The sequence below is a fragment of the Copadichromis virginalis genome, linkage group LG16 (genome assembly GCF_057382275.1).
Source record: "Copadichromis virginalis isolate Kocher_CV1m ecotype Utaka linkage group LG16, C_Virginalis_male_GT1.1, whole genome shotgun sequence".
Classification (NCBI taxonomy): domain Eukaryota; kingdom Metazoa; phylum Chordata; class Actinopteri; order Cichliformes; family Cichlidae; genus Copadichromis; species Copadichromis virginalis.
Window position 1 is genome coordinate 5,112,929 of NC_140633.1, and position 27,757 is coordinate 5,140,685.

At 40.1% G+C, this 27,757-nt stretch overlaps 1 protein-coding gene across 1 annotated transcript; it reads right to left on the reverse strand.

Annotated features, from left to right (window-relative positions):
- Positions 1-1,431: 1,431 nt before the first annotated feature.
- On the reverse strand, positions 1,432-27,514 carry marco (macrophage receptor with collagenous structure). Its single transcript, XM_085434993.1, has 12 exons — positions 27,122-27,514; positions 26,379-26,620; positions 23,871-23,969; positions 23,054-23,208; positions 20,150-20,267; positions 18,638-18,700; positions 14,051-14,122; positions 10,494-10,562; positions 4,364-4,399; positions 3,015-3,068; positions 2,341-2,505; positions 1,432-1,811 (listed from the first exon to the last, which is right to left on the reverse strand). Exons 2-12 carry the CDS (start codon positions 26,485-26,487, stop codon positions 1,681-1,683), a joined length of 1,071 nt encoding a protein of 356 aa, XP_085291119.1. The 5' UTR covers positions 26,488-26,620; positions 27,122-27,514; the 3' UTR covers positions 1,432-1,680.
- Positions 27,515-27,757: the final 243 nt, after the last annotated feature.

A 27,757-nucleotide genomic window follows, 5' to 3' on the forward strand; every position in this document is an offset into this window, starting at 1 on the left:
AAGGCAGCTGTCACCAGGAAAAGTCTTGTCCCGACTTTTTGAGCTCAGAGAGCAGATAAGAATGTTTTTGGAGCAGGAGCACAAGTGCAAAGTTGCAGAAAAATTTAGTGATGAGACCTTCTTGGCAAAACTGGCTGGCCTGAGTGGAAAGTTAAATGAACTAAATCTACAGCTTCAAGGGAAAGATAAAAACCTCCAAGGGACAAGATCAACTCTTTCACTCGAAAGCTTGCAACGCGAGGCAGGCGAGTTGATGAAGGAAACACAGATTCATTGAGAACCTGCATGAATTTGTTGAAACTACTGACTATGATGCCGCCTCAGTCACTCCATATATTAAGCAGCATATTCCATCATTGATGGGATACTTTAAAGAGTACTTCCATGAAAACAGTTCCCAGTATGACTGGGCGAGAGATCCTCTCAAAGCACCAGCTTCAACTGGTTTCAGCTTTGCAGAGGAGAACCAGTTCATTGACATGACATCTGACTCCACACTGAGACTGCAGTTCACATCACAGACACTGAGTGAATTCTGGTAGAGAAGCAGTATCCACTCTGAGGGCAGAAGGCTGTGGGCGTTCTTCTTACTTTTGCAACGTCTTTGTGAGACTGGCTTCTCTGCTGTTGCTGCACTGAAGACAGGTCCCAGCTAAACACTGAGCAGGAGGTGAGAGCTGCAGGATCCTGCTTCAAACCCGCTTAGAAAAGATGTGCACTGCAAAACCTGCTCATTGTAGCCATTAATCCTGACTTTTGTTTTATTCATTTTTGTTTTTTGTAGGTTAAAGTGTTTAATATATTGTGCTCCTGATTTAATGTTGCTGATCAGTTTGAATTCATTATTATTATTTATTGAGTTTGATCAATTTTATTTTTCAAGACGGTCAAAAAATGTTCAAAGTTTAAGTAAGGATTTAATTTCTTTTTTTATTTCAGGCAAATTGTTGCAATTTTTTCTCTTACAGACTAAAAAACAATGTTAATAAAGTTATTTTTTGTTGTAAGTTGATCTACAGTGTATTTCTTTCTTTTTTGTGTCTTTAATGTAAATAAGGATAAAGTGTTAAAGCGAGGTGTACATATAACAATTTTATAGACAAATGATACTATTTATAGTTGTGGGGGGCGCAAAATGTTTTTTTCTTCCCGGGGGGGCATAAGAGAAGTCAGTAAGAAGCATTGGTTTAAGCTAATATGTTAAATATTGACATTAAAATGAAATGAATAAAATATATTGTGTGAATATATAATTAGACTGAGATGTGAACACCATTAGTCTCAGTACTGCTCCCAGGTCAGTGAGCTGTGTATCGATGTGTTTGACAGTGGTGTGAGTATCCAGAGCCACCTCACAGTACAAAGTGCAGTATTTAGTGGGGTGTAGCTGCAAGGTCACAGATTGCAAGCAATTACAAACACCAGTCTGAGTTAATTTATCAGGAATATTTTATAGTGATCTACAAGGAAAATTACTGTTACGTCATTAATGTGCAGGCTTTTGTATAGTACTGAATCACAAGCTCATAACAGGTTTTTAAAGCTCAATCATTAAAGTCAGTTTTGAGCAAAACAGTGAAGTAAAATGTGTAATATTTCCTGTGATATATACTGAACACTGAGTTTCTGAAAACATTTTGTTGCTCTTGATTCCACGAGAGCAGCGATTCCGTCTTCAGTCTACAGACAGTGTAACCCAGCGTCTTCATTGTGGTTGCAGTCATTAACACCGATTTTACCTTGAGGGCAATCAAAGATATTGTCCTCGGCTCCTGTGCACCGCAGCTCGTCCAGCCAGATCTTGCCAGACCCTACAGAAGGAAAGAAGTGTTAGAGCAGACTGGTGTTGTGCTGTTTTTCTCTGACCCAGTGTTTTAGGCTTATGAACTATGAGTTTTTGTGAGTGGGCTCTTTTTTATTTGACAGATTTTTATCAGCCAAAATAAAGGCTTACTTTCGTTTTCTTCACTTTGTCTCTGTGCATCTTCATAAAGGTTCTTTATCTTGTGATACTATGACATAAACCACCTGCTTGCTTTGACAGTCCCTATGTTTACTTTTTAAATATACTTTTAGTTCCTATAAATTCTGTGCTACACTTACAACCTGTGCACACATTTTACATTCACCTGGAATTAGATGTGGCTTTATGAATTTATGTTACATTTTATGAGATTTCCTACTATTTGACCATAAAAAGTCAACATCTTATTATTTAATTTCTTTGAAATTTGGGAATAGCATTTTAAATAAATTACATAAATAAATAAATAAATAAAATAAGGTTCTAGCAGTAAGATTGAGATTCATTGAAAACAGATGACAGAGTGGGCTTGGTACCTGGGGCGGCAATAAAGGTGGAATGGACAGTCTGGAAGCCCAGCATCTTACAGATCACCAAGCCATCCACACGGTCAAATCTGTCATCACACACAGTGCCCCAGATATTGTTGTGCTTCACTTCCACTCGTCCTTGGTTTTTTCCTGGCACAAGACGCACAGTCACTGTGGTGGACAAAGTTGAGGTGACAAGATTAACAGTGGGTTTTTGTTGTTACTGGAATCATTGTTGTTATGAAAGAGATCAGGATGGTTAACAATGGTAAAAATGTCCCTGTGAGACATTTAGTTGGTTTGCATTTCATAAATGACAAATCTGGAAATGCTAACTGACAAACACGCTGCATTTTCTGTGACTACTTCACAAAAAGCCAACTTGTGTTCTGGCGATTAAATATTTCTGCTGTGAGATTTACTTACCTGGATGACTGAGCATGCATCAAGATATTTCTGCTGTGATATAGGAGCCATACTTGTTGAATCACTATGTGCTGCATGCTATTTTCATCAGTACAAATCTAATAACAAAACACTCTAAGGCTTTTATTTTCTCTCTGTCAAAAATGGTTAATGTCCCTTTAGACATTAGAATACCTTTAATACATTTTTTAATGTTTAACATCTGAGGTTTCTGAAGCTATCGCTGCTCTCAGGTCAGCATGAAGTGCACTTACACTCTGTTCCCATCTCTCCCTTCTCTCCTTTGGTACCTGGTGGCCCAGGAAGACCTGTGGAGAAAAGATTAAAGCTGACATATGAAATTACAGTAGGCCCATCATTTATTAGACAAAGACATATTTCTCCCAGTTTTGCTTTTGTACACCACTACAATAGATTTTATATCACGATGAATATTTGACTGCAGTGCAGACTTGCAACTTAAATTCAAAAGGTTTTACAAATCTTTGCATTATACACTGTCCCCTACAGAAAACAGCTGAAGTGCATGATGACAGAAAACAAACATCTACAACATCTAAGTCAACAAGGTGTCAGTCATGGACCCAAATGTATCTATCACAAACAGACTGAAGCTTATACATAATTTTATTAAGGAAGATCTACAATCAAACATCTGTCTGCTTCCTGGGCGCTTGGCGCCTAATTTGTGCTTTCATCACTTCCACTTTCCCACACTTTCAAGCTCATTGCTGACATCACAGCTCTAGTTCAGTCATATTTCTGCCTGCCTTCTTCAAGCCAATCAGCCTCCAATCTGCTTACTGGTCATCTGTCATTATGTTCAATTCATTATAAAGATCTTTGTTTACTGAACTGGCTCTCACATTAAACTTCCCTGTATGAGATATCTCTTATAGATGTTGCCTAGTGGAACTTTTCTAACAAAACCAGCTCTTTTTGTGGAATATGTAACCCCCAGAAAAAGTAAGGAAAAACTAAGCTTCCAGTGTGTGAGAGAAACAAGACTCCAAGTCATATTTTCTCCATCTTTTATGGAAGCCCGTTTCCACTACAAAAAAAAATAATAACACGTATCCATAACTCGAAATTTTGAGCTACTTTCTTTAAATTTCGACTTATTAACTTGAAATTTCAAGAAACATAGCTCGAAATTTCAAGTTACTTTTCTCAAAACTTTGAGTTAGCTCTGCCAATCAGTAATCAACGTGAATGAGGTCACTTTCTTGTTACCCGGAAGCATATGGCGCAGACTAACGCGCAAAACCGGATCGCAACAAATTGGCGCTTTAGCGAGTGCGTTTGCTGATAGTAACACCATGTGATTCAGCCAATAACACAAGGATTTTATCATTTTTGAAGCCAAGCTGAAAATACTCAGCAATCTGTGCATTCATGACTGGATGTAATACCGGTAGCTTACCTGAGGGCTTCAGCTTCCGGGTAACAAGGAAATGACGTCATTCATGTAGATTACTGATTGGCAGCGCTAACTCGAAATTTTGAGTTAACAAGTCGAAATTTTGAGAAAATAAGTCGAAGTTTTGAGTTATGGATCCTTTTTTTAGTCGTGGAAACGGGCTTGTTGATTAAATGTGCTTACCTTGTGTTCCATTGTAACCACTTGGCCCTCTAGGACCTGTCGTGAAAATGACAAAATGAAATCTCATGAAAGAGAAAAACACAAACAGCACAAACATATAAGAATATGGATTGATATGGGTTTAACAAATACTGTTTTAAAACACTGTTTCACATTAGTCACACTGTACACACACGGTATTCACAGCACTTCACTTGTTCCACATTGTGTCATGTCAGAGACTTTTTCCAAAATAGCGTGAATTCATTTTTCGCCTGATCATTCTTCACAGTTTCCCACAATGACAAAGTTTTAAAAAAGTCTGAAAGTTTCAAATTCTCACAAATTTATTAAAAATAAAGACATAACAAAACATATGTATTAACGCTGAAAACTGACCTCAGGTGCATCCTGTTTCCCCTGATAATTTGTCAGCTGTTACAACTTGAAAGTTTTAAATTTAGTTGGTTGGACATGATTGGGAAAAGTACATGTCTGTCTAAGGTCCCACAGTTGACAGTGCAGGTTAGAGTGCAAACCAAGCCATGAAGTCCAAGCACTTGTCTGTAGACCTCTGAGACAGGATTGTGTCGAGGCACAGATCTGGGAACGAGTACGGAAGAATTTCTGCACCACGGAAGGTCCCAGTGAGAACAGTGGTCTCGATCATCCATAAAGACGTTTGCAACCACCATGACTCTTCTCAGAGCTGGAATCCTGATCAGTCTGAGTAATTGGGATTGGTGGGCCTTAGTCAGGGACAACACAATGGCCAAGAAGCCAATGATCACTTTACCAAACATCATGTGATGGTATTTCTGCAGCAGGAACTGGGACACTAGTCATGGTCAAGGGAAAGATGAATGCAGTGATGGACACATTCATGATGAAAACCAGCTTCAGTGCACTCTGGACCTTGACTTAGTCAAAGGTCTCCCAACAAAACAACGGCCTCCACACGGCCAAGATAACAAAGGAGTGGCTTCAGGACCACCTGTGAACGTCCTTGAGTGACTCAGCCAGAGCCCAGACTTGAACCCACTGAATATCTCTGGAGAGATCTGATAATAGCTGTGCACTAACACTTCCCATCATGCCCAGTAGAGCCCGAGAGGCTAAGAAGACTGGGAGAAACTGCCCAAAAAAGTGTGCCAAGCATGAAGCATTATACTTAAAAGACTTGCGACAGTTCTGCCAAAGTTACACCAGAAAATGTATTCAGCAAAGGCTGTGAATGTTTATGCACGTGTTATATTTTTGTTTTTTATTTTTAATAAATTTGCAAGAATTGCAAGAAAACTTTTGTCACTTTGTCTTATTGGGTATTGAGTGTAGAACTTTGAGGTGAAAATGAATTTAATTCATTATGGAATAAGGCAATAACTTGTCAAAATACAGCACAAGTGACACACTGTGATTATTTTTTTGATACTTTGATTAGTTGATTAGAATGGTTTATTTGAAGAGTTTCAGTCAGGTTTCAGAGCTCATCACAGCACAGAAACAGCTTTAGTGAAGGTTACAAATGATCTTCTTATGGCCTCTGACAGTGGACTCATCTCTGTGCTTGTCCTGCTAGACCTCAGTGCAGCGTTCGATACTGTCGACCATAATATCCTATTAGAGCGATTAGAACATGCTGTAGGTATTACAGGTACTGCACTGCAGTGGTTTGTATCATATCTATCTAATAGACTCCAGTTTGTAAGATAAGATAAGATAAGATAACCTTTATTAGTCCCACACGTGGGAAATTTGTTTTGTCACAGCAGGAAGTGGACAGTGCAAAAGTTATGACGCAAAAATTAGAATACAATAAGAATAAATACAGTACACAGCTGTACAGAATAGAATAAAATAAAATACTATATACAGTAGAATAAAATAAAATAAATATACAATAAGATAAAAATAGAATACAAATACAAATACTATATACAACTGAGTAAAAATACAACGATGACAGAAAAGATTATTGCACTTAGTATTATTGCATATGTATGGATGTGTGTGCTTGATCAGTTAAAGTCTTTATTATGGAGTCTGACAGCAGTGGGGAGGAAAGACCTGCGAAATCTCTCCGTCCCACACCGTGGGTGCCGCAGTCTCCCACTGAAGGAGCTGCTCAGTGCTGTCACAGTCTGCTGCATGGGGTGGGAGATGTTGTCCATCAGGGATGACAGCTTAGCCGCCGTTCTCCTGTCACTCACCACCTCCACTGGGTCCAGAGGGCATCCTAGAACAGAGCTGGCCCTTCGGATCACCCTGTTCAGTCTCTTCCTGTCCCCAGCAGAGATGCTGCCGCCCCAGCAGACCACGCCATAAAAGATAGCAGAAGCCACAACAGAGTCATAGAATTTCTTCAGGAGTGGGCCCTCCACTCCAAACGACCTGAGTCTCCGCAGCAGGTACAGCCTGCTCTGCCCTTTCCTGTAGAGGGCGTCTGAGTTATGAGTCTAGTCCAGTCTATTGTTCAGATGAACACCAAGGTACCTGTAGCTGTCCACAGCCTCAATGTCCATACCTTGGATGTTCAGTGGTTGCAGTGGAGAATGCTTGTGCCTGCGGAAGTCTACCACCAGTTCCTTGGTTTTACTGGTGTTGATCTGGAGGTAGTTCAGCTGGCACCAGTCCACAAAGTCTTGGGTCAGACCTCTGTACTCCTTGTCGTCCCCATCAGTGATGAGGCCGACTATTGCAGAGTCATCAGAGAACTTCTGCAGGAAGCACTGGGTGGAATTGTGGGAGAAGTCTGCAGTGTAGATGGTGAAGAGGAACGGAGCCAGAACCGTTCCCTGTGGGGCCCCCGTACTGCAGACGACCCTGTCCGACACACAGCCCTGAGTCCTCACATACTGTGGTCGGTCGGTGAGGTAGTCCAGGATCCAGGTAGTGAGGTGATGGTCCACTCCAGAGTTCACCAGCTTGTCCTTTAGAACCGAGGGAAGAGTGGTGTTGAAGGCACTGGAGAAATCAAAGAACATGATTCTCACAGTGCTTCCAGCGGTCTCCAGGTGTGCATGTAAATGGAGAGTCCTCTTCACACACTGAGGTTAATTATGGAGTTCCACAGGGTTCAGTGCTAGGACCAATTCTGTTTACATTATACATGCTTCCCTTAGGCAGCATCATTAGAAGACATAACATACATTTACACTGCTATGCCGATGACACCCAGCTCTATCTGTCCATGAAGCCAGATAACACACACCAATTAGTTAAACTGCAGGAATGTCTTAAAGACATAAAGACCTGGATGGCCGCTAACTTTCTGCTTCTTAATTCAGATCAAACTGAGGTTATTGTACTCGGCCCTGAAAATCTTAGAAATATGGTATCTAAGCAGATTCTTACTCTGGATGGCATTACCTTGGCCTCCAGTAACGCTGTGAGGAACCTTGGAGTCATTTTTGACCAGGACATGTCCTTCAACGCACATATTAAACAAATATGTAAGACTGCGTTCTTCCATTTGCGCAACATCTCTAAAATTAGAAATATCCTGTCTCAGAGTGACGCTGAAAAACTAGTTCATGCATTTATTACTTCCAGGCTGGACGACTGTAATTCATTATTATCAGGATGTCCTAGAAACTCCCTGAAAAGCCTTCAGCTGATCCAAAATGCTGCAGCAAGAGTCCTGACAGGGACTAGAAAGAGAGAGCAGATTTCTCCTGTTTTGGCTTCCCTTCATTGGCTTCCTGTTAAATCCAGAATTGAATTCAAAATCCTGCTGCTCACATACAAGGTCTTAAATAATCAGGCCCCATCTTATCTTAATGACCTTGTAGTACCATATCACCCTATTAGAGCACTTCGCTCTCGCTCTGCAGGCCTACTTGTTGTTCCTAGAGTATTTAAAAGTAGAATGGGAGGCAGAGCCTTCAGTTTTCAGGCCCCTCTTCTGTGGAACCAGCTTCCAGTTTGGATTCGGGAGACAGACACTATCTCTACTTTCAAGATTAGGCTTCAAACTTTCCTTTTTGCTAAAGCATATAGTTAGGGCTGGACCAGGTGATCCTGAATCCTCCCTTAGTTATGCTGCAATAGACGTAGGCTGCCGGGGATTCCCATGATGCACTGGGTTTTTCCTTTCCAGCCACCTTTCTCACTCACTATGTATTAACAGACCTCTCTGCATTGAATTATATCTGTTATTAACCTCTGTCTCTCTTCCACAGCATGTCTTTATCCTGTCTTCCTTCTCTCACCCCAACCGGTCGCAGCAGATGGCCCCGCCCCTCCCTGAGCCTGGTTCTGCCGGAGGTTTCTTCCTGTTAAAAGGGAGTTTTTCCTTTTTCCTTTCCACTGTCGCCAAAGTGCTTGCTCATAGGGGGTCATATGATTGTTGGGTTTTTCTCTGTATCTATGAAGCGCCTTGAGGCGACTTTTGTTGTGATTTGGCGCTATATAAATAAAATTGAATTGAATTGAATTGAATAGTCAGTAAGACTAAAACAATGACGTATACAGTAAATGCAAAGTATTTCCATTTTCAAATAAGGTTTGCTGTGACCTACAAAGAAAAGAAGAGGGATGAAGTCCAAATTGCCCTCAGTGTATCCACCAGTGTTCTGAGTGCTCAGTTAGGCTAGAAAAGCCTTAAATAATTTTCAGTCCGTTTATTTCTGGATTTGTGTACACATTCAGTTTTGTGTATACATTCAGTTTTGTGTACACATTCAGTTTTGTGTATACATTCAGTTTTGTGTATACATTCAGTTTTGTGTACACATTCAGTTTTGTGTATACATTCAGTTTTGTGTACACATTCAGTTTTGTGTATACATTCAGTTTTGTGTACACATTCAGTTTTGTGTATACATTCAGTTTTGTGTACACATTCAGTTTTGTGTATACATTCAGTTTTGTGTACACATTCAGTTTTGTGTATACATTCAGTTTTGTGTACACATTCAGTTTTGTGTATACGTTCAAGACAATATATTTCTGAAGGTGGTATTGACATAAAATTCTCACCAGAGAATCAGTAACAACAGTAACAACCCATCCTATCCATACATGCACAGAAATCAAACCATATGTGTCCATAAATTATGTGTAATAATGAGAATTGACACAGGGAGAAAATATTGAACGGATTAACAAAGGGAGGTGCATAAAGGCATGTAAAGTCATAACAGACATCTTGCAAAACTGCAGGATTGATCACTCTGCGAGCCAAATTCACCAAATCAGCTCCATCTCTGTGTGCTTCAGGACCAGTTTCCCATCAAAAATCTCTATTATCTGCCTTATTTACTTGTTTATTACGCACCAGTTGTGTACAGTGCTGCTGGCTGCTGTTTTTCTGTTTTCCTAAAATGACTTCTGACAAGAAAGCCTCATTCCTGCTATTCACTACAAAAAAATTTAACCTTTTATTGGTAGTGAATTATGCCAAATTGCTAAACGCATAGCTATGTTTCTAATAAAACCTCTGTAACTTTGTGAAAAACAAGGTTTCTGATTTTCACTTTCTAATATAAATATTTATTTTGTTTCTTTTTCTTTATCATGTAGAAAAACTGTTAAATATGAAACTTCTTTACACTGACAGAAAGGGGAGATTCACCGGTCCGACCGCTTAGATGGGTCGTACGTGGCCTGCAATGTAAAATGAGTTCGACAGCCCTGGCCTAGGCGGTGTCACCATAACTGCCATTAGTGATTGGGATGAAAACCAGGGATCCATTGTCAGCCCCTACGCTGGTGCAGTCGGTCACCCAGGACCGGAATATATCTAGGGACAATGCTGGAATATCTAGGAAGCATATCCTCGGCTTGTGGCCTTCATCAGGACCCTGATGAAGGCCACAAGCCGAAACATCTATTATTAAAGTTGTTCATCTTCCCTCAAGTGTTGCTGGAGTTTCTGCTTTGTGAATTCTTTTATCCTCTCCATGCACCTTGGAAGCAGGTGAAGTTGTGCCAGAAAATTCTTTTTGCCTTAAAGAAAACTTTGACATATTTAAACGATGCCTTCTCTGTGCGGTTAATGAATGGTGAAATAAAAAATGTCATATAGTCTTTTACAAGTCAACAAGTGCAGAGAAAGAGGATGATTGGTCGCCCTAGTGTATAATCTGCTTCAGTTTGAGTTTGAGTGAATCCTCAACACGGCTGCAATGAATTTAACCAAAAACCTTACCTGGACTGCCAGGGTCACCTTTCTCTCCCTTTGCACCTGGTCCTTGATCCCCAGGTGGACCCCTAGGACCTGCATTTGTAAAGACAACAATGGTGATTTTAAAATGTCTGTTTAACTTTTATGGGAGCAAATTTTAACTCGTAAATGTAAATTAACAAAAGACAGACATCCCAACCAGTTTCCTCTTATCTAAGGGTGACATTTGTAGTCACCTTTCAGAAGAACACCAAAGCCGTGAAACATCCAAATAACACAAACTTACATACATTGTTTCAGCTGACGATCTTAGCAGCTGCTCACAATGAATAGCCTTTCTGCAGGACAGGTTTATGGCCAGATGAGACAAAAACTGAACCATCTGGCCTCTGTTACATGCAATGGGGATGTGCAGGTGAGGTGCTGTTTCTCTTCCTCTGCTGCTCATTTTTCCCAGCCTGCACCTGGACTCACTGAGCAGTTAGCCATAAAACATTATAAAGTCTGTTTGAGGTCCACTTGCAATTTTCTCTGCTCTCTAGAGTCTGAGATTCTGCTGAGCAGAATGGAAAGACACAGTCGTTTTGACAGTTTCGGGAACAGTGTAGATGTTTTTTTGCTGCTACTAGTGAAGGCTGGCCGGCCACAGAAGTGCGTCTGGTTGTTGGTTGTGTTGTTTTTTCCTTTAGACAGGTTAGTTTGTGTTGTGACTTTTCTCTTTCTGTTCTCTTATTGATATAATGATCTTGTCTGCATTCAGGGTCCAATCCCGCCCTGACTGTTCATGACAGTTAGGGCTTTTAAAATGAAGCATATTATTTATACCTTGATGATGGTGATAACATCTGGCTCTGGAGCTGTTTGGCTGCCAGTGGTACCGGTACATTGCACAAAGTTGTTAGAATAATGAAGAACGACAATGATTTCCAAATTCTTCAACATAACCTCCAATCTAAGCTAGACGGTTAAAACTTGTTGTGTTTTCCGGTACATTTGCATAATGACTGAAGCTGGTACCACTGACTAACAATGGATGTCAGTTTCAAGTACCTTGGTGTCACAGAGGGAAACCAAACTGCTCGGAAAGTCTCAACCACAAAATACCTGCAGAGCGTAAGAAACATCCTGAGGAGTCAGCTGAATGGGAAGAACAAGTAGAGGAAGAAGGCTGTAGGGATCGATGTAGTGATACCAAGTGGTAGCAACACCAGGAAGAAGGAATGTGAGAAGCTCGAGGAATACCGAGAGCTCACAGAGGAGCCAGAGAAGAAGTGGAAGGTGAAGGCTGCCTTCCAGTCGAGAAAGGTTGGACTGAGAGAATGAAGCCCTCCCTGCTCGCCTCTTATTAAGTCTGAGAGGGTAAAAAGACATCTGGCCTTTTAAGTTTAAAGTGATACAGAGTGCTAAACAAAGTTCATGTGTGCAAATTGAAGCTATAGTCAAAGATATAAGGAAGAGGAAGGAAGGCTCTTTTTATTATAAATTGTTTGAAGTGAGTTTGACTCTGGCCGTCGTTTTAGAGAACCTGTGAGGAAGAACAAGAGACTCCAGGTTTCTTTTATCCCAACTGCAACCCGTCTCCTTAATGGCAAATAACTGTCTTGTGGCTTTTTATCATTGTTTTGTTTATTCTTATTGCTTCCCCTTGTGGGACAATAAAGTATTGAATTGAATATGTCTAATTAACATGCTGAATGAGATATGCAGTTTGAGTAATAAAAATAATTCTAATGTCTAGACTTTGTGTGTGTGTAGACATCCTGTTGCTCTCCTTGTGTCTCATCGTTTGCCTCCCTGTGTCATGGTCCTGGGTCATTTTGACCCAGTGTTCTTAGTTTTCCTGTGGTTTTGTATTTTGTTCCTTATGTTCATTGGATTGTTTGGTTTGGTATTTGGATCCCCCCTGTGTCCATGCTGTTATTGTGGTGTTTGTTCTGGTACCGTGTTCCCGTCCTTTGTGTTCTGTGTTCTCCTCATCCCCTCGTGTATTCATCCTTGTTCTCTGCCTCTCTCTCTGTGCCCATCTCTGTGTACTGTGTTGTGTTCAAGGTCCACATCTTGGTGTCAGTATTTTCAGGTTCGTGTCCTCCCCGCTCTGTCACGAGTAATTGTCCTCAGCTGCGTTCCCCGTGTGTTCCCACTTCCCTCATTACCTTCTGTGTATTTATGTCAAAGTGTCCCTTTGTTCCGTGTTGCGTCGTCCCTCTAGGTTGTGTGCATTTACCGTGTCTTCCCAGCGCCTCAGCTTTAGTTGCTCCCAGTATAGTTGACTTCTTATGTTCCTGTTAATAAAGACCTGCCTTTGAGTTCATCCCCGTGTGTCTAGAGCCGTGCATTTTGGGTCCTCTCTTGCCTTCACACAGCCGCCGCATGACACCCTGCTTGTTTATCTCCATTGCTGTATCCGGCTGTATGTCTTAAGTCTCAGTGTTTCCTGTTCATTCTCTCGTCCTGTGTTCAGTGTGCTAAGTTTTGCTTCCCCTGTCTCATCACATCTTGTTCACTCCAGCTGTTTCCACTTCCCTCGTCATCCCTCAGCGTATTTATTGTCTCTCCCTCAGTCTGTAAATCTTCTGTCCTCCCTCGTGTCTCCATGTCCTCTCATTCTTTCCATGTGTTTCAGGTATTTTGTATTTAGTTTTTTTATGGTTGGCTCTTCGTTTAATTTTGTTTCTCTGTTTTGTTCTTGTTCATTATCAGCCACAATAAACGGCTCGTTTTTTTCCAGAAGCTCAAACATACATTTGTGCTTCTGAACTGGCTAAATACAAGACTGTGCATGAGGATTATGTATATGAAACTACTTTTTGAAAGACTCCCTCAGACTATTCATTTATTCATGACCTGCATTCTCTGAGACTGTTTTTGTGCTCAAAGATGAATTCTCATGCTTCTCATTCAGAAAGGGTTTATGAAGCAGCACAGCCTGAAACGATCATTGGTGTAAGTCAGTCAGTTAAGGCAGAGATGGGTTGTGCACCCACACCTGCTCCTAGGGTGGCCAAGGTCCCCCCATTCCCTGCAGCTGTACTAGTTTCTCGGGGGACACTGGCTAGGACCCAGCTGGCACCAGCTCCTGCTTCGAGGGCAGCTGGGCTCCTGCCAACCCCTGCACCCATACCAGTGCCTCAGGTTTGGGAGGCTGGGGCTCAGCCAATCGCGTTTCCTGGTCTCAAATCAGTTAGGGCCCTGCTAGTTTCCGCTCCAGTACCTGGTTCTCAGGTAGAGACAGCGGGTGCCAGATCATTGCTGATGCCACTCCAAGGTAAGGGCAGCCATGACCCAGCCTGCTCCTGCATCCGTTCCTACTCCTTGAGTGGGAGTGTCTGGTGTCTGGTCTGCCCCGGCACCCATTCTCGTTCCCAAGGTGCTAAAATATTGTCGCCAACAGTACTGAATGTTGCACTGGGGTCGTGCTTTGATCTGTGAGATGATATCTCCAGTCTCCCCAGTACAGAAGCTGGTTGTAAAGGATGCACTGAAGCAACTTTGATAAGATTTCAGAGAATGTGAGCAGCTCTTACTATAGCTGCCACAGGGTGGACTGTATAGGCATATTAAACTCTACCATTTTCCAGTACCTGGCTCTCCTTGTTCTCCTTTGTCTCCCCTTTCACCCTTTGGTCCTGGAAGGCCGTTATCTCCATGGTCTCCTGGAAAGAAACATACCGGTATGTGATGGATTATAATATCTGATGACGCAAGCATGCAGAAAAAAAGCACACACGGCCAGTGCAGTTAGAAGATGACCACAAGACAAACCAATTTTATTACTGACTTTTACTCCACATCATATTTTTATAAAATGCATAAAATTTTGATTATAAAAAAGAAAGTGAAAATGTAAAGAACATTGCAGTTCTACACAGGACTTGTATTGTTGTTGTAGAAGTTGTGATCAGTTGGAATATCTTGTTAATTCTTTCTATTGTGAACTATTTTTAGTGTTGTTTTTCTATATTATTTATTATATTTACATACCAATATGCTATAAGCTATTCTATAAAAAAAAAAACTATAAAATTCCATTTTTTGAAAAATAAAAATACAAACTTGTTCCCTAAAAAAGTAATTTCATTTAAAGGCGATTTTCTAATTTTGGCACATTTTATATCAACGTAAAAGTAGAAAAATCTATTTCCTAGATAATCAAGTTGTTTCCACAACATATGATGATAGTTTGCAAAATCCATGAACTGCCAAAGTTAATGACTGAATAATCTTTCAAATACTTAATAAATTTAACGTCTATTTTTATTTTTGTTGACTGTATTACGGAAGAAACTTGTGCTGTAGAAGCTATGCAGATGCTACACATCAGGAAAACAAAGTCACCTCACCATGGTTTTCTGTTGAACCGATTTAAAATAGTAAGTTTGTGCTTGATATTAGTAACATGGTTTATTCAGCAAAATATACACTGTACCTAGACATTAGTGTTTAGATCAGTTATATTAACCCTGTAGTGTCACCACAGAAGTAAAAGAGCTGATATCTTTTTTTAAGTTTACATCGATCACAAAATCGAGTGGGAGTTAGCGACTTCCACTTGGTCAAACAGCTGAACTCTCGTCTTGTCTCTCTATTCAGGAGATTCAACTTCACCGTAACTTATTGGTTGGGTATTAGAAATTGAAAAACGAATGCTCTGTCTGTGCAACTTTCTACCTCAGAAACAGCATGTCGAGAAAGGTGGGATCGACAGAGTCTGAATTTGCCGGCTTAGCTCATATTAAATTGGAGAGAGGTGATACCATCCAGCCTTTTATGTTTACAGTGATGCAAAGTGCTATGATAGTTTATCTGTATGTGCTTTTGCTAATAGTAAATCATTTTTATTCTTAATGAAAGATGTAATCAAAGTATAAGTCTAATTATCATGAAGAACTGCAGTTTGAGCAATAATGATTCCTGATATTCTGGTCTTTTCCTGTAATTTGATGCGCATGCTTGTATGTACTTCTGTGTTGTCTTACAGTTTGGTTTTGTGTTTTTCTCATTTTTGCTATGTTAGATTACAAAATCAAGAGGATTTGGATTTCCACTGATTTCTGCAGGAAGACAACTTCCAAGGACTTGGCTGGATTACATCAACACAGAACAGAAATACTTTTCTTCAGCCTGAATTCTGCCCATTCTCTCCTCAACCTCTCTCCTCTCAAAATCAGCATTAGCTGAGTTGTGGACATTCTATTTTTCACCTTGTGAAACTGTAAAGGTAAAAACCTGTTTATTATTGACATCAAATCACCCAGATGTCATAATAGCATTAAAAATGAACTCTGTAGTTTTTCAGGCTTAATCAGAGGCCAACCTGGCAACCAAATCTTCAGAGGATGCATGATCGACATCTGGAGGACTGCGAAGCTGTTAGCGCTTGATCACAAGAGATTTCAAACCACAGGAAAGTCACTGGGGTTATTAGAGGCAAGTAAACACACAGCACGTACATGCTATTGCTGTTTACTGTGGCTTAACCTGTCAAGGACAAAAATGTAAAAAAAATTCAAGCCTTGAAATCATAGCTTTCCTACTTTTTCTACAGTATGGAGTGACAGGTTGGTGAGTAGCACTGTTGCCTCAGAGCAAGAGTTCGAATCCACCAATTGGGCTTTCTGTGCATGTTTGCATGTTGTCCCTGCGTTTGTGGCCCTTTAGGTACATGCAGTTAGTAGGGTTAGGGTAATGATGCTAAATGGTCCATAGGTGTGAATGGTTGTCTGTGGTCTCCTTGCTATAATAAAGCAATTGAATCACGTGGAAATTCATTGCATGATCATTTTTTTATGTTCATTCAAAGGTTGTTTTTTTTCTTTTCTTGAGTATAGGATCAGAGACTCCGACCTTTTAAACCGAGAGCAGGTTCCAGACCTTCCTGACACAGGGGTGCCTGATTGAGATCCACAAAAGCACATCAGCTAATGGGGCCAAAATGTCAGTAACGATGTACTTTGTATGTTATTATCACAACTTTCTTTCTCCAGATTTGACCAATCTCAGAAATGAACATGGAGGAAGATTTCATCAAGATGTAAAAGTAATAGAAACCAATATATGAGCACAGGGCTGGATATAGGTCCCGGTAGGTTTAGATATCTTTTTTCCCAATAAATGAAATTGCAATTTAAAACCTGCATTTCCTGTTCACTCAGGTTATCTTTGTCTAAAATGATGTGATGATTTGAAACATCGGAAACAAGTGAGTGCAACAGAAATACAAAAAGGTAAGTAATCAGGGAGCTGTCAAATACTTTGTCACCGCACAGAACGTGACTATTTTACACTAGCATCCCCAGGCTTCTACCTTTCTACCTATAAAACCCGAGAGCAGCCAAATGGCTGGTAGGCTTTTAGCTAAGCTTTAGCTTCAGCCAAGTGGAAGCTAAATTGGCTGTATCAAGCATGCACCGGGACGAAGGAAAGACGGGTGGACTTCCTGGTGGCGCTTGCAACAGAGTTGGCTCACTCTCAAGAAGGCAAGAAAAGAACAGTTGCTTCGGACACAACCCTCCACACCTAGCCCTGGAAAAAGAGCCATGTGTCAGGTCAAACACAACTGCAAGAACAATCATGCCACTGTGCGATGTGTTCACTGCAAAAGATACACATGTGGTAAATGCAGACTACAGATACCATGGCAGTGCCAGGATTGTGAGTGATTGCTGAAAATGTTGAATTGTACTCACTCACTTTTTATTATTATTTGTAAATATGTGTGCAAATGGTTGGTTTTTTGTACTGTTTTTATCAATAAATCTCAGCAACAAAGGACCTACACCCATGTGTGTTGATTTCTCCCTAAGATGGCAAACTGAAACACTCCAAGTTGGTGACTTTTGGAGATTTATTTCCCTGGATGATTGAGAATGCATCAAGATGAAACACAAAAGGAAGTGCACAGCTTTTAGCAGCTCCCCCACGCCCTCAATCACACACCCCCACTCCCCTCCCTCCAGAATTCCCAGGTAACAACCTAATATACATATGAATGACTAGCCAATTTAGCTTCCACTTGGCTGAAGCTAAAGCTTAGCTAAAAGCCATTTGGCTGCTCTCTGGGTTTTAAAGGTAGAGAAAAGCCAAATGGCAGTCCGTGGGGGTTTAAGTGTTTAGGTGACGGAACTTGTTTTTCATTCATCTCTGTGGACGTCTGAAGCACTTCAATAACAGGTAAATCTTGGGTATAAGTGCACTACACTTAAAACACTTCTTTTTACAGCACTCGCTTTACATCCTTTTTAATCATCCTTAATAAGATTCACTAATTAAAATTTTCAGTGCAGTAAAAAAGAAACATATTGACGCTTTAACCCCACAACTGGTCACAGCAGCTGCCTGAGAAGGCTTCATCTTCTCTCTGTACACCGATGCAAACTGTTTTTTCATCTTTTATCTTTCTCTAATATTCTACAGTCTTTACATAATGAAATGCACTGAGATAACGGCAATGAATTAAGAAAAAAAATGAATTAAATTGATGATTAACTGAGAATTATTATGTGAGGACTCGGGAAAATGAAGATGTTAGTGAATCAACAATCTGTCCTTAGTGTCCTTGTCTAGAGCCAACAAATAACCACAAAAAACCAACTAAATGTAATTATCATAAAATATAAGTTTGATCAAAGACTTTTTTTAGCAGAGAGCTTGAGGGCACGCAGAGTTTTATCTATTGGGAAATATATGCATTAGAGCTGGTTAATTTGTCAGTGTGAGTAAAAGTCCAGCCCTGATAGAGATTTCATGCAGCAAATGTCAGTGCACTACATTGTGAAGCTATGTGAAATAACGGCTGCAGCTCATCCATCAACCAGGTCTCATCATCCATCTGACAGGAGATGATGCGTCATCAATGCTGGGATCATTGCCAGAGCAGCAGCTGAAAGCTAATGTATTCTGCTGCACACGACCCCACAGCATCTTCTAATGAATGAAGTTTTTACAGTTGAAACTTTTCTTGTTCTTTACCAAAGCAGGTTTTAGACTAAACACTGTAAAAATAAATACAGATGTGACGCTGCTTTTCTGAATGATTCTGTCATCAGCTCGTTCCATTTGGCCTTGGCTGCTGCTTTAAACTTACTGAATATGACATTTCACATTGGCAGATTTATGTCACATTGTTAATATAAATACATCAATTACAGCTTCTGTAACTTTGACCTCACCTTTGCTGCCTTTTTCTCCTCGGTTACCTGGATGTCCATTGGTGCCTGGAGGACCTGGGGGTCCTGAGAACACATACGTAAATACATTGCTATGCTTGATAAACTTTAGAAAGTATTTTATTACACTATGTGTTATGATGCATCTGATTACACCTGAGGTATTGTTGTTCCGGGACAATCAGTCACATTGATTAGTTTCAAGCTTGTTCTGTTGTCAAAGCTTTGCAACTTAGGAAACATTCATCCTATTTTTTCATTCCTCCTTTGCAAAGTGTACTATAAATGCTCTATAGGCCAGCATCAACACCACATATGAGCTGGTGGAGGGAGGCATGGGGTCTGGGACTGGCGTTCCAGCCAGGGCTGGTGGGCTGCTCTGCTGCTGCATGGACCAGGGCTGTGTGGTGGTCTCTACCCCATCTCATGGGTCTGTGAGTGGATTGCCCCTCTGGAGGCATTGGTGTCTGGACTTGGGAGTATAGTGTGTGTATGGGGAGTGTGAGTGTGTGTGTACTGCATTCATCTCTGAGTGTCTCCATGTTGGGCAAGTGTGAGAGTGTTTATATGTGTGCATGAGGATGGGCATGTATGCTTGTGTGTGCCTGTTTTCCTTACTAATCCAACTCTTTTAGAACATCTCAGGCTCCCCCAGGTGTGGGGGCCTATTTCTCCACGCCACAGTCCCTGCCAGTGGCTGGTGTCCCCACCTGGCAGAGCAATGATGGTTCTGGATGTCAGAGGCTGAGTATTCAGTTGTGTACTGGTTCCCTTTCAGCGGCTGCTTGGCAGGACCTGGCCCCCCTGACTCTGTCGGGCCCCTGCTGGAGTGTGGGGGGCCCTTGGGTCTCGGTGGAGGATGAGGCGAGAGAGAGACCTCACAGCCCAGAGAGTGTCTGTCTCACTCATCCAAACTGGCAGCTGGTCCATAATACAGGGGTCTGATAGCTGAAGGCTCTGCCTTCTATTCTACTTTTAGAAACTTACTATAAATTCTTATGGCGTGGCCTCGTTATTCATTTTGCATGTGAAGATGAAGACTTTAAATTCAAGTCCAAATTAAAGAGAGAAATATTGTCTCTCTTTCTAGTTCCAGTTAATACTCTTGCTGTAGCATTCAGGATCAACTGAAGGCTTTTCAGGAGCTTTTAGAGTGACCCGATAATTATTTATCACAATAGAAGCACTAGCTGTGTGGCATCACTCTGAGTCCGGATGTTTCTAATTTTACCAAACAAATGAAGGCAACCCTATATATTTGTTTAATGTGCATGCTAAAGGATAAATCTTGGTTAGAAATTCCTCATTAAATTCCTCACAGTCTTAGCTACGTAGTGCAATCTAAAGTAAATTCTTGGTTAAACACCACATTTCTAAAACTTGTAGGACAGAGTACAATAACCTCAGTGTTGTCTAAACAACAATGATGTGGATCTAAAGCTTGAAATCAGACAATGCCCTGTGTGATAGTTGTTGCTTTACCCTGTTGTTGTGTACATAAACACATGCACAGACCTGGCTTCAAGCTGATGACTGTTAGTTTGCCTTCCAGGTTATGGGTGGTGGTATTGAGCAGGCTCAGGTCGGTCTTCAGCTTGTCCAGCTGACCTTCCTCGCCACACAGGCCTTTAATCTGGTAAAATATGTGACTGTGATGTTAAACTGTAAAAACATGGAAACACTTTTTTAAAGGAATTATTATAGATGAATAAGCTTTGTGTATAAGGTACTCCTGCTCAGATTAGTGCTCAGGGATTTTAGAAGGCTGACATGTATTGTTGTTGAATTTGTGTTCAATTCATGCACAAACACAAAGCGATTGGAGTACACTTATTTACAAATGCATTCATCCAAATCTATAGAAATACAAATCAGTACTCAGCTCCCGATTGGGGAAAACTATGGTTGCACATCCACATATTATATTTTAACTAATCTCTGTATGATCTGAATATTGATATAGTCCAGGTAATGTGGAATAACACTGAGATTAATGTTAGCTTTATTTTGATGAGCACACCATCCATCAATCACCTGCAAAGACAGACTGTGAAAGAAGGAATGGGGGGCAAACGTTCCAAAGACAGAAGTGTAAGACACCAAGTGTAGTGGTACAGGCCAGCTACACAGAAAGTACACCTGTAGTGTGTAAATGCAAGAAAGTAAAAAACTGCTTTTTGGAGGATGTTTTTGTGTAAAGCTGACTAAGCCTTGTGCAATGTTAAGGCAATATTAAAATATTAGTAGATAGAGATATTTTTTATTTTCCTGTATTCCTGTTTTCTGTTGCCTACGTTGTGGGATTCAACAGATGGGGGAACCCTAAAGACAGCTGGAATGGCTCAGTGTGGAGAAACGAATCACAACTCACAAGAATTTCTAGAATACATCTGCGGGTCCAGTAGATTTTCTTGATGTACAAGCTGTGATAAGCTGATCTGGGCTACTGCTTTTAGGTTTACTGCTCTTTGTGGATTTACACAACTCAATTCACCAAGATGTCAGCAGATGTTTGATGATTTGCCACGACTGATCACAGTTTTAAAAATGTGCTCCACTTTCTTTCCCACCTTAACTATATTGACCATATTATGTGTTGTCATCCATGTATAAATTTTGCCATGATGGAGGGTCCTCTACACTCCTGTGCAGAGAATAACACATATGTATTCATATGTGTTATTGTTTTAAACTTAATTATTAACATTTTGTGTTTAAGTGTTTCCAGTTCATTACAGACTTCCTGGTGCTTCTTTTAATCAGGTATCATGACCATAGTGTTAAATTCCTGCTTATTACACAGAAACCGCCACAGGTGTTTCCAGGTCGTCATTACGATTCTTTAAGTGTGCTTTAAAAGGTTATTACATAGTTATAAATGTGTTATTAGATAGAAACAAGTGGTTTTGCATCTGTTTCCTTCTTATTACATGGAAACTACCTGAGATATTTCCAGGTAATAACCACACTTCTTTAAGTTAGCTTTAACGGGTTATTAATGTGTTATTAAATGGAAACAGGCGGTTTGGCATTTTGTTTCCTGCTTTTTATATAGAAACTACCACTGGTAATTGAGTGGTAATAACTTAGAAATTACCACATTATTACACTCTTATTTTGTCCTTGTTACCCTTCTATTACTGCTTTATTACCTAGCTCTATTTCCACATTATTACACCCAATTTTTGGGTTTCTTATTATCCTATTACATAAATTTCAGGGTAATAATACTCAACTGTAACCATTGTTGCTACCTCGATATTACTTGGACATTACATGGTTATTACTTTGGATATTAAAACTTAGAAATACTACATTATTACCCTCTTGTTTCCCCCTTGTTACCCTACTGTTACCCCTTTATTACCGAGCTGTATTATAATATAAATATAATCTAAGCTTTGGAAGCGCTCATCTCAGAGAAGAGAAAGGAACAAACAACTTATTACCTGATGTCCAGCCATATCTTACCATCTATCTATGTGGCTTTTCCACATACGTGATTCAAAAGAAATGTTGTTTCTTGAATCATGACATCATTATATTTTCTCATTCATTGTATTGGTTATATTCTCATCAGTATTAAGCATAATTAAACTGTCATTAAAATCACATCTGACTTATGGTTCTCTGTTCAACCCTTAGTACCATTTCTCTTTTCCAGAATCTTTCAGAACATAATTTTGGGCTGGCAGCACATTTCTTATCTTTCACATCTCTGCAGCCACACACAGATACTCATCTACTGAGGCTGCAGCTGGATCATGTATATGCACACAAAAATCCAGACATCTGAATAATTTTCATTACCCAGCTCATGTCTCAGCTAACATATTAATCAGACTTATACTTTGATTTATATCTTTGATTAAGAACAAAGATGATTCACTATAAGCAAAGCACATAGATAAGCTCTGTTATAGAGTTGTTATGACTATGATACTTGTCGTTGGCTCGCTGTGTGTGTGAGACAGGCGTGTGGAGAGGGGCACGGCTGCCCATCATCATGCATGATTTTGGCTTCTGTCTGGACAAACTGCCATACAGGCCATTTTGGAATACTTTCCGGATGCGCTGTATATTCAGTGATGGACTGCTTCTTAAATAGTACCTTTCTACATAAGCTCAGCACTTAAAACGCTTCCCACTGTAAGTCTCATTCACCAAATAACACACATTCCCATTGCACCTTTATGTATGCCCAAACTCTTTGTGTCACATTCACACGCTCACATGCCAGTGAGTACATCAACGGCAATTTAGGGATCAACATATTGCCCAAGAACATGGGGCAGCGATTGATCCGCTCTACCAGAGCAACACAGGAAAGATCAAGTCAGCCATGGGTCAATCCTACAATCTTCAATATCCATTGTGTCATTGGCCCCGTGTCACATTATATGTACACGAGAAGAGTACCTGGCTCTCCAGCGTCCATAGGTGGTGTCTCAGGTTCTTGGTTTCTTGACTGTTGTTTTGTATGAGAGTTTGGAAGCTTTCATAACCATGAGAAACATCATTGGACGTTTGCCCCTCTGATCTGGGCCGAGCCAGTGAAGCCTCCAGTGTGAAAACTGGAACCAAGAGAAAATGAACAAATATGTTTCACTATACTTTCTTCCCATGTATGTTAATGGGTAACACATCATAATAATGTCACCCTAAACTTACTAACCTGCTTTACTAAGGTATTAGTAAGTGCTTCATCACTTATAAACCATTACTCCTCATTAAATACAAATATAAAAATTCTTGATTAAGATGCTTATTTATAATTATTTATTTATAACATGGTCATTGTGTCATTTATAAAGTCTAAATAACTGATTAACAAAGTATTTAGATGTCTGCTGTCCAGAGAGATGGAGCAGGGATCGAGAATGAAAAATGATTTGAATAATAAAATTTATTCTAATGTTTGGATTCTGTGTGCATTGAAGTGATGGCAGATTAGTATCTGTGTGTTTCTATCTGTTGTTTTGTAGTGTGCAGATAGAAAAAGGAGATTTTGTGTCAGGAGTAACTGTGCTGGAAGTGTTTGTAGGGTCTACAGTATCGAGTGCTTTGAGGCAACTGTTGTTGCGATTTGTTGCTGTATAAATTAAACTAAATTGAACCTTGTCGCCATGGTGTTTGTTGATATGGTAGCATCACTGAACTTTTAAATAATGTAGTTTATTTCTGTCTTTGCTCATAAGTTATTTCATTCTACCGATGAGATGGTATGCAGCTGTACCTTTATAAAGAAGAAAAGCATTAAGGACTGTCTGCAGGATGAGGTAAATAACTATGACATGAAAACACCGTAGTTTCCTGGGCCTGGATGACTTCAGATCTGAAACACAAACAGGGTTATGTGATCAATCTCTTGGACCAAGATTACTTCTTCAAATTGTCACTTCCGGACACACAAATTCAGCTATTTATTCAGCTATTACAAATATTTGTCTACATTTACCAAGCAAAAAGCAAGAAACCATATATATATATATGCATATATATACATATATATACAAGTGAATCACTAACATTTAACCAAATGTTTTCAAGTTGTTCTGCAAATAAATCAGTCAAGCAATAAATAAATAAACAAAATAATGCCAGTATATACATTGCACAAACCAAATACAGGAACTTATCACTTTGCTTTCAGTGCTTCCAAGGATAATACACAGTTTCTATTTCTAGGCTGTCATCAAAGCAGGAGGTTGTATTCAGGCATTTAGTACTCAAATTACTACTACTGAGTACAAATGTTGAGTTTGAGAAAAGCAGGAGAAAGAGAGAAAGAAAGAGATAATTTAGTATTTAGTATTTATTTATTTATTGTCATTGTCAGAGAACAATGAAATTGCATTTGGGGCTTCCGTACAACCCGTAAATAAAATAATGAAGAAAATAATAAATACCCCTTAAAACCCAAGTGTACCCAATACCACCAAAAGTGCAAAAATGTAGGAGCCCCGGGCCGCTGCGTCTGTGCGCGCCGCCATTTTGGTAGTCCTGATGCGAGTTTCCTGCTGCTTGCTTTTTTTATGCATGTTTAAAACATCAGTATTTTAAAAGCTCTGTTGATTGTACCATAAGATGCTTTTCCATAGTTGGCATATGAGGAGCTGTTTTGAGTGAATTTTCATTCATGTCATTTTCTTTATTTCGTTTTTTAAATTTGAATCGAGGAAAACCTCTTAATGAGCAAACCTGCTGTCACTGAAAGAAAATATGAAACACTGCCACCACCTGTTGGTAAAGGTTGCCATTTCACTCTGTCCCAGGTTTAAGAATGACAGCCACTGTAGTACTGACAGTACTTTAAATCAGCGGGTACTGGGCTGTGAGTCATTTGTCACCAGGCTGCGAGAGTTGAGTGAAATTTATGGTTTTTGGGGTTTTAATCATTAACTCGGTTTCCCTGGGTCTTTTCCCGTGTTGTAGTTGTGTGTCTTATTTTGAAAGAAATATTTCCACGTTACCATAGCGACCAGAGGGCATTAAGGGGCAGAGAGGAGGATGTTACTCTCAATGTTGTTTTCAGGAGGACGCGGCTAATAAAATTACACAATTACACAATTTGCGTTTATTATTATATTTACAAAATACCACAGTTTTTGTCTCGGTCCTATCATAACATTAGATAATGACATTAGACTGATTTTTGATTTAGAGTGGGTGTAAAATGGGTTTTGTTACAGTTTTCAAACTGTAAATTGTAAATTTTAACTGTTATTGATCCTTTTATCTTTGTCTTAAAGTGTATATTTATTTCTCTTCTTATATTTATTGTTTGTCTTTTGCACTGAGTGGAACCGGAGCCTCGCCTCGTTTCTCTATATCCTGTACTGTATATAGTAGAGATGACAATAAAGTTTACTTACTAGCACTAGAAGCAACAGAATCGTACATTTGTCACTGCAGTCCCCAGAATTCATTCAAATTGAATCAAATCATTTTCCTCTTGCCAGTATTCAGGTTACTTCTGTGTTTTTCAGAGTCCCACAGTTGTTTTTTAGATGATTTGTTTGCTCTTGTACTTTCCTGTAAGTTATTCTTTGAACTGCTCTATATTCAGTTAAGCCATTATGTCGTTCCTTTTTGTTTCAGGAGTCTTAATAAACTCTCTTCCAAGACAAAAAACTCAATATTGTTTTGTCTGTTGTCAACAGCAGCTTTTGTTTGTTTGCTTTTTTACCCGCTCAGGCAGCTGGCGTAAAAAACTTAAGGAAGCTGATTTTTTTGTTTTTGTCATCAAGTCTAATAAAGCCTGTGCCACTTAACTCCACTGTTCATGTTTTTATTCAGTCCAAACTTTTCTTTGGTCGCATCAAGGCTGAAATTGGTTTTCACGATGGTTCAGTGTTTCTTACTTTACGAGAAATTTTTGGTTACTATAGCAAATTGAAAAATTATTTTTTGTTAAATGATACTATAATGTTTCCAGTGAGGTTTTTTTCAGAAGCAGCTTGTATATGGATTATTCAAAAGTTACAACCTACCAGGAAGAAAATAATATCTCTTAATTGGCATTTCCAGCTTTAGAGACTGTTGATGGCCAGTTAAGGATTATGGATAAGTTTAGGCACATTTTCAGAAACAACAGCACCAAAGGTTTGGAATTAAAAAGTAAAACAATCAGGGATTTAGGCCTTCACGTTCATTCTAACATGATAAATGTTACAGATAACTATTTTCCAAATCTCAACACAGTTTCTATGAAAGAAGTAACACTCACTGTCTTAGCACTTACCATCAGGCTGAAGGCTGTAGAGATCACTCCTGCTGAGTGACATGTCAAACAGTGGGTTACTCTGAGTGTATGTGACCTCATTCCTTGTCCTGTTCATTGCCGTCTCCATTCTTCCTAAAGCCCCAAATCACCTTCACGTCCTACTTGGGAGCCTCTTTTAACATATGCAGTAGGTAAAAGATGACACTTCTTCCCCAGATTGCAACAGAAGCTCTGTACCAAAGAGCTCACATGAGAACCGACTAAAAGAGAGGAAGTAAAAGTATCTGATTTGTTGCTGAGTTGACTAAAATATTGCAGCTGACATTTATTTAGTGTTACTGCTAAACCAAAATGAGGAAGCTGGTTAGGTCTTACAAAACCATAACGGAAGTTGCAATTTTCTTGTCCAAGTTCTTTTACCACTTTTACTCTTTTACAATGCAAAAAAGCTCGGAAAGTTATGAAAATATTGGTTTGCAATAACGTACATACCCTACAGCAACAAGGTCTTAATACCCAGCCAATCACATAAAGTTTTATTTTGTCCTCTGGCTTTGAGTTCCTGTGTACAATGTTTACATTACCCTGAGTAATTTACCCACTCAGACTCTACACGATGTACAGTTCATACATGAAATACAAAAATTGAAAAGTTGTGATAAATAGAACAAAATAATATTTGCAAATATATTAATGTGTGTGTGTTTGTGTGTGTGCGCACGCGTGTGTGTGTTTGTGTGTTTACAAAGATCTGGACGTACAACACCACAGCACTGGCCAAGAAATCACAGCAGCGTCTCTTCTTTCTCCGCAAACTAAGAAGAGCAGGAGCACCAGCCCCCATCATGCACACTTTCTACAGAGGCACCATCGAGAGCATCCTGTCGAGCTGCATCACTGTGTGGTTTGGAGCCTGCAATGCGTCCTGTCATAGAACCCTCCAACGCATAGTGAGAGCTGCAGAGAGGATCATTGGTGTCTCTCTCCCCTCCCTCCAGGACATTTACAGCACCCGTCTCACTAAAAAAGCCCTTTGCATAGCGGCTGATCCCACGCACCCAATGCAAAGCTTCTTCAAGCTGCTGCCGTCGGGGAGGAGACTGCGGAGTCTCCAGGCCAGGACCAGCAGACTGAAGGACAGCTTCATCCATCAGGCTGTCAGGAAGCTTAACTCCCTCCCGGTTCTGCCCCCTCTCCCCTCTCTCCTCCACGGTCTCACTGAACTCTGTCACACACACACACACACACACACACACACACACACACACACACACACACACACACACACACACTCTCTGACTCACTCACTGGCCTGCACCAGTTACCAGTCACTTTGTGGAGCATTGGACTGCCATTACCTCATAAGACTTTGTTGTTACACTATCTCTTACCGTACA

Excerpts from the sequence above, each read along its gene's own strand:
- marco (XM_085434993.1), bottom strand. The coding sequence starts at position 26,487 with ATGGAGACGGCAATGAACAGGACAAGGAATGAGGTCACATACACTCAG. Across the intron at positions 18,701-20,149 it reads AGTCATCAGCTTGAAGCCAG|GACCCCCAGGTCCTCCAGGC; the intron begins GTCTGTGCATGT and ends ATGTGTTCTCAG. Across the intron at positions 14,123-18,637 it reads AGGAGAAAAAGGCAGCAAAG|GAGACCATGGAGATAACGGC; the intron begins GTGAGGTCAAAG and ends GTTTCTTTCCAG.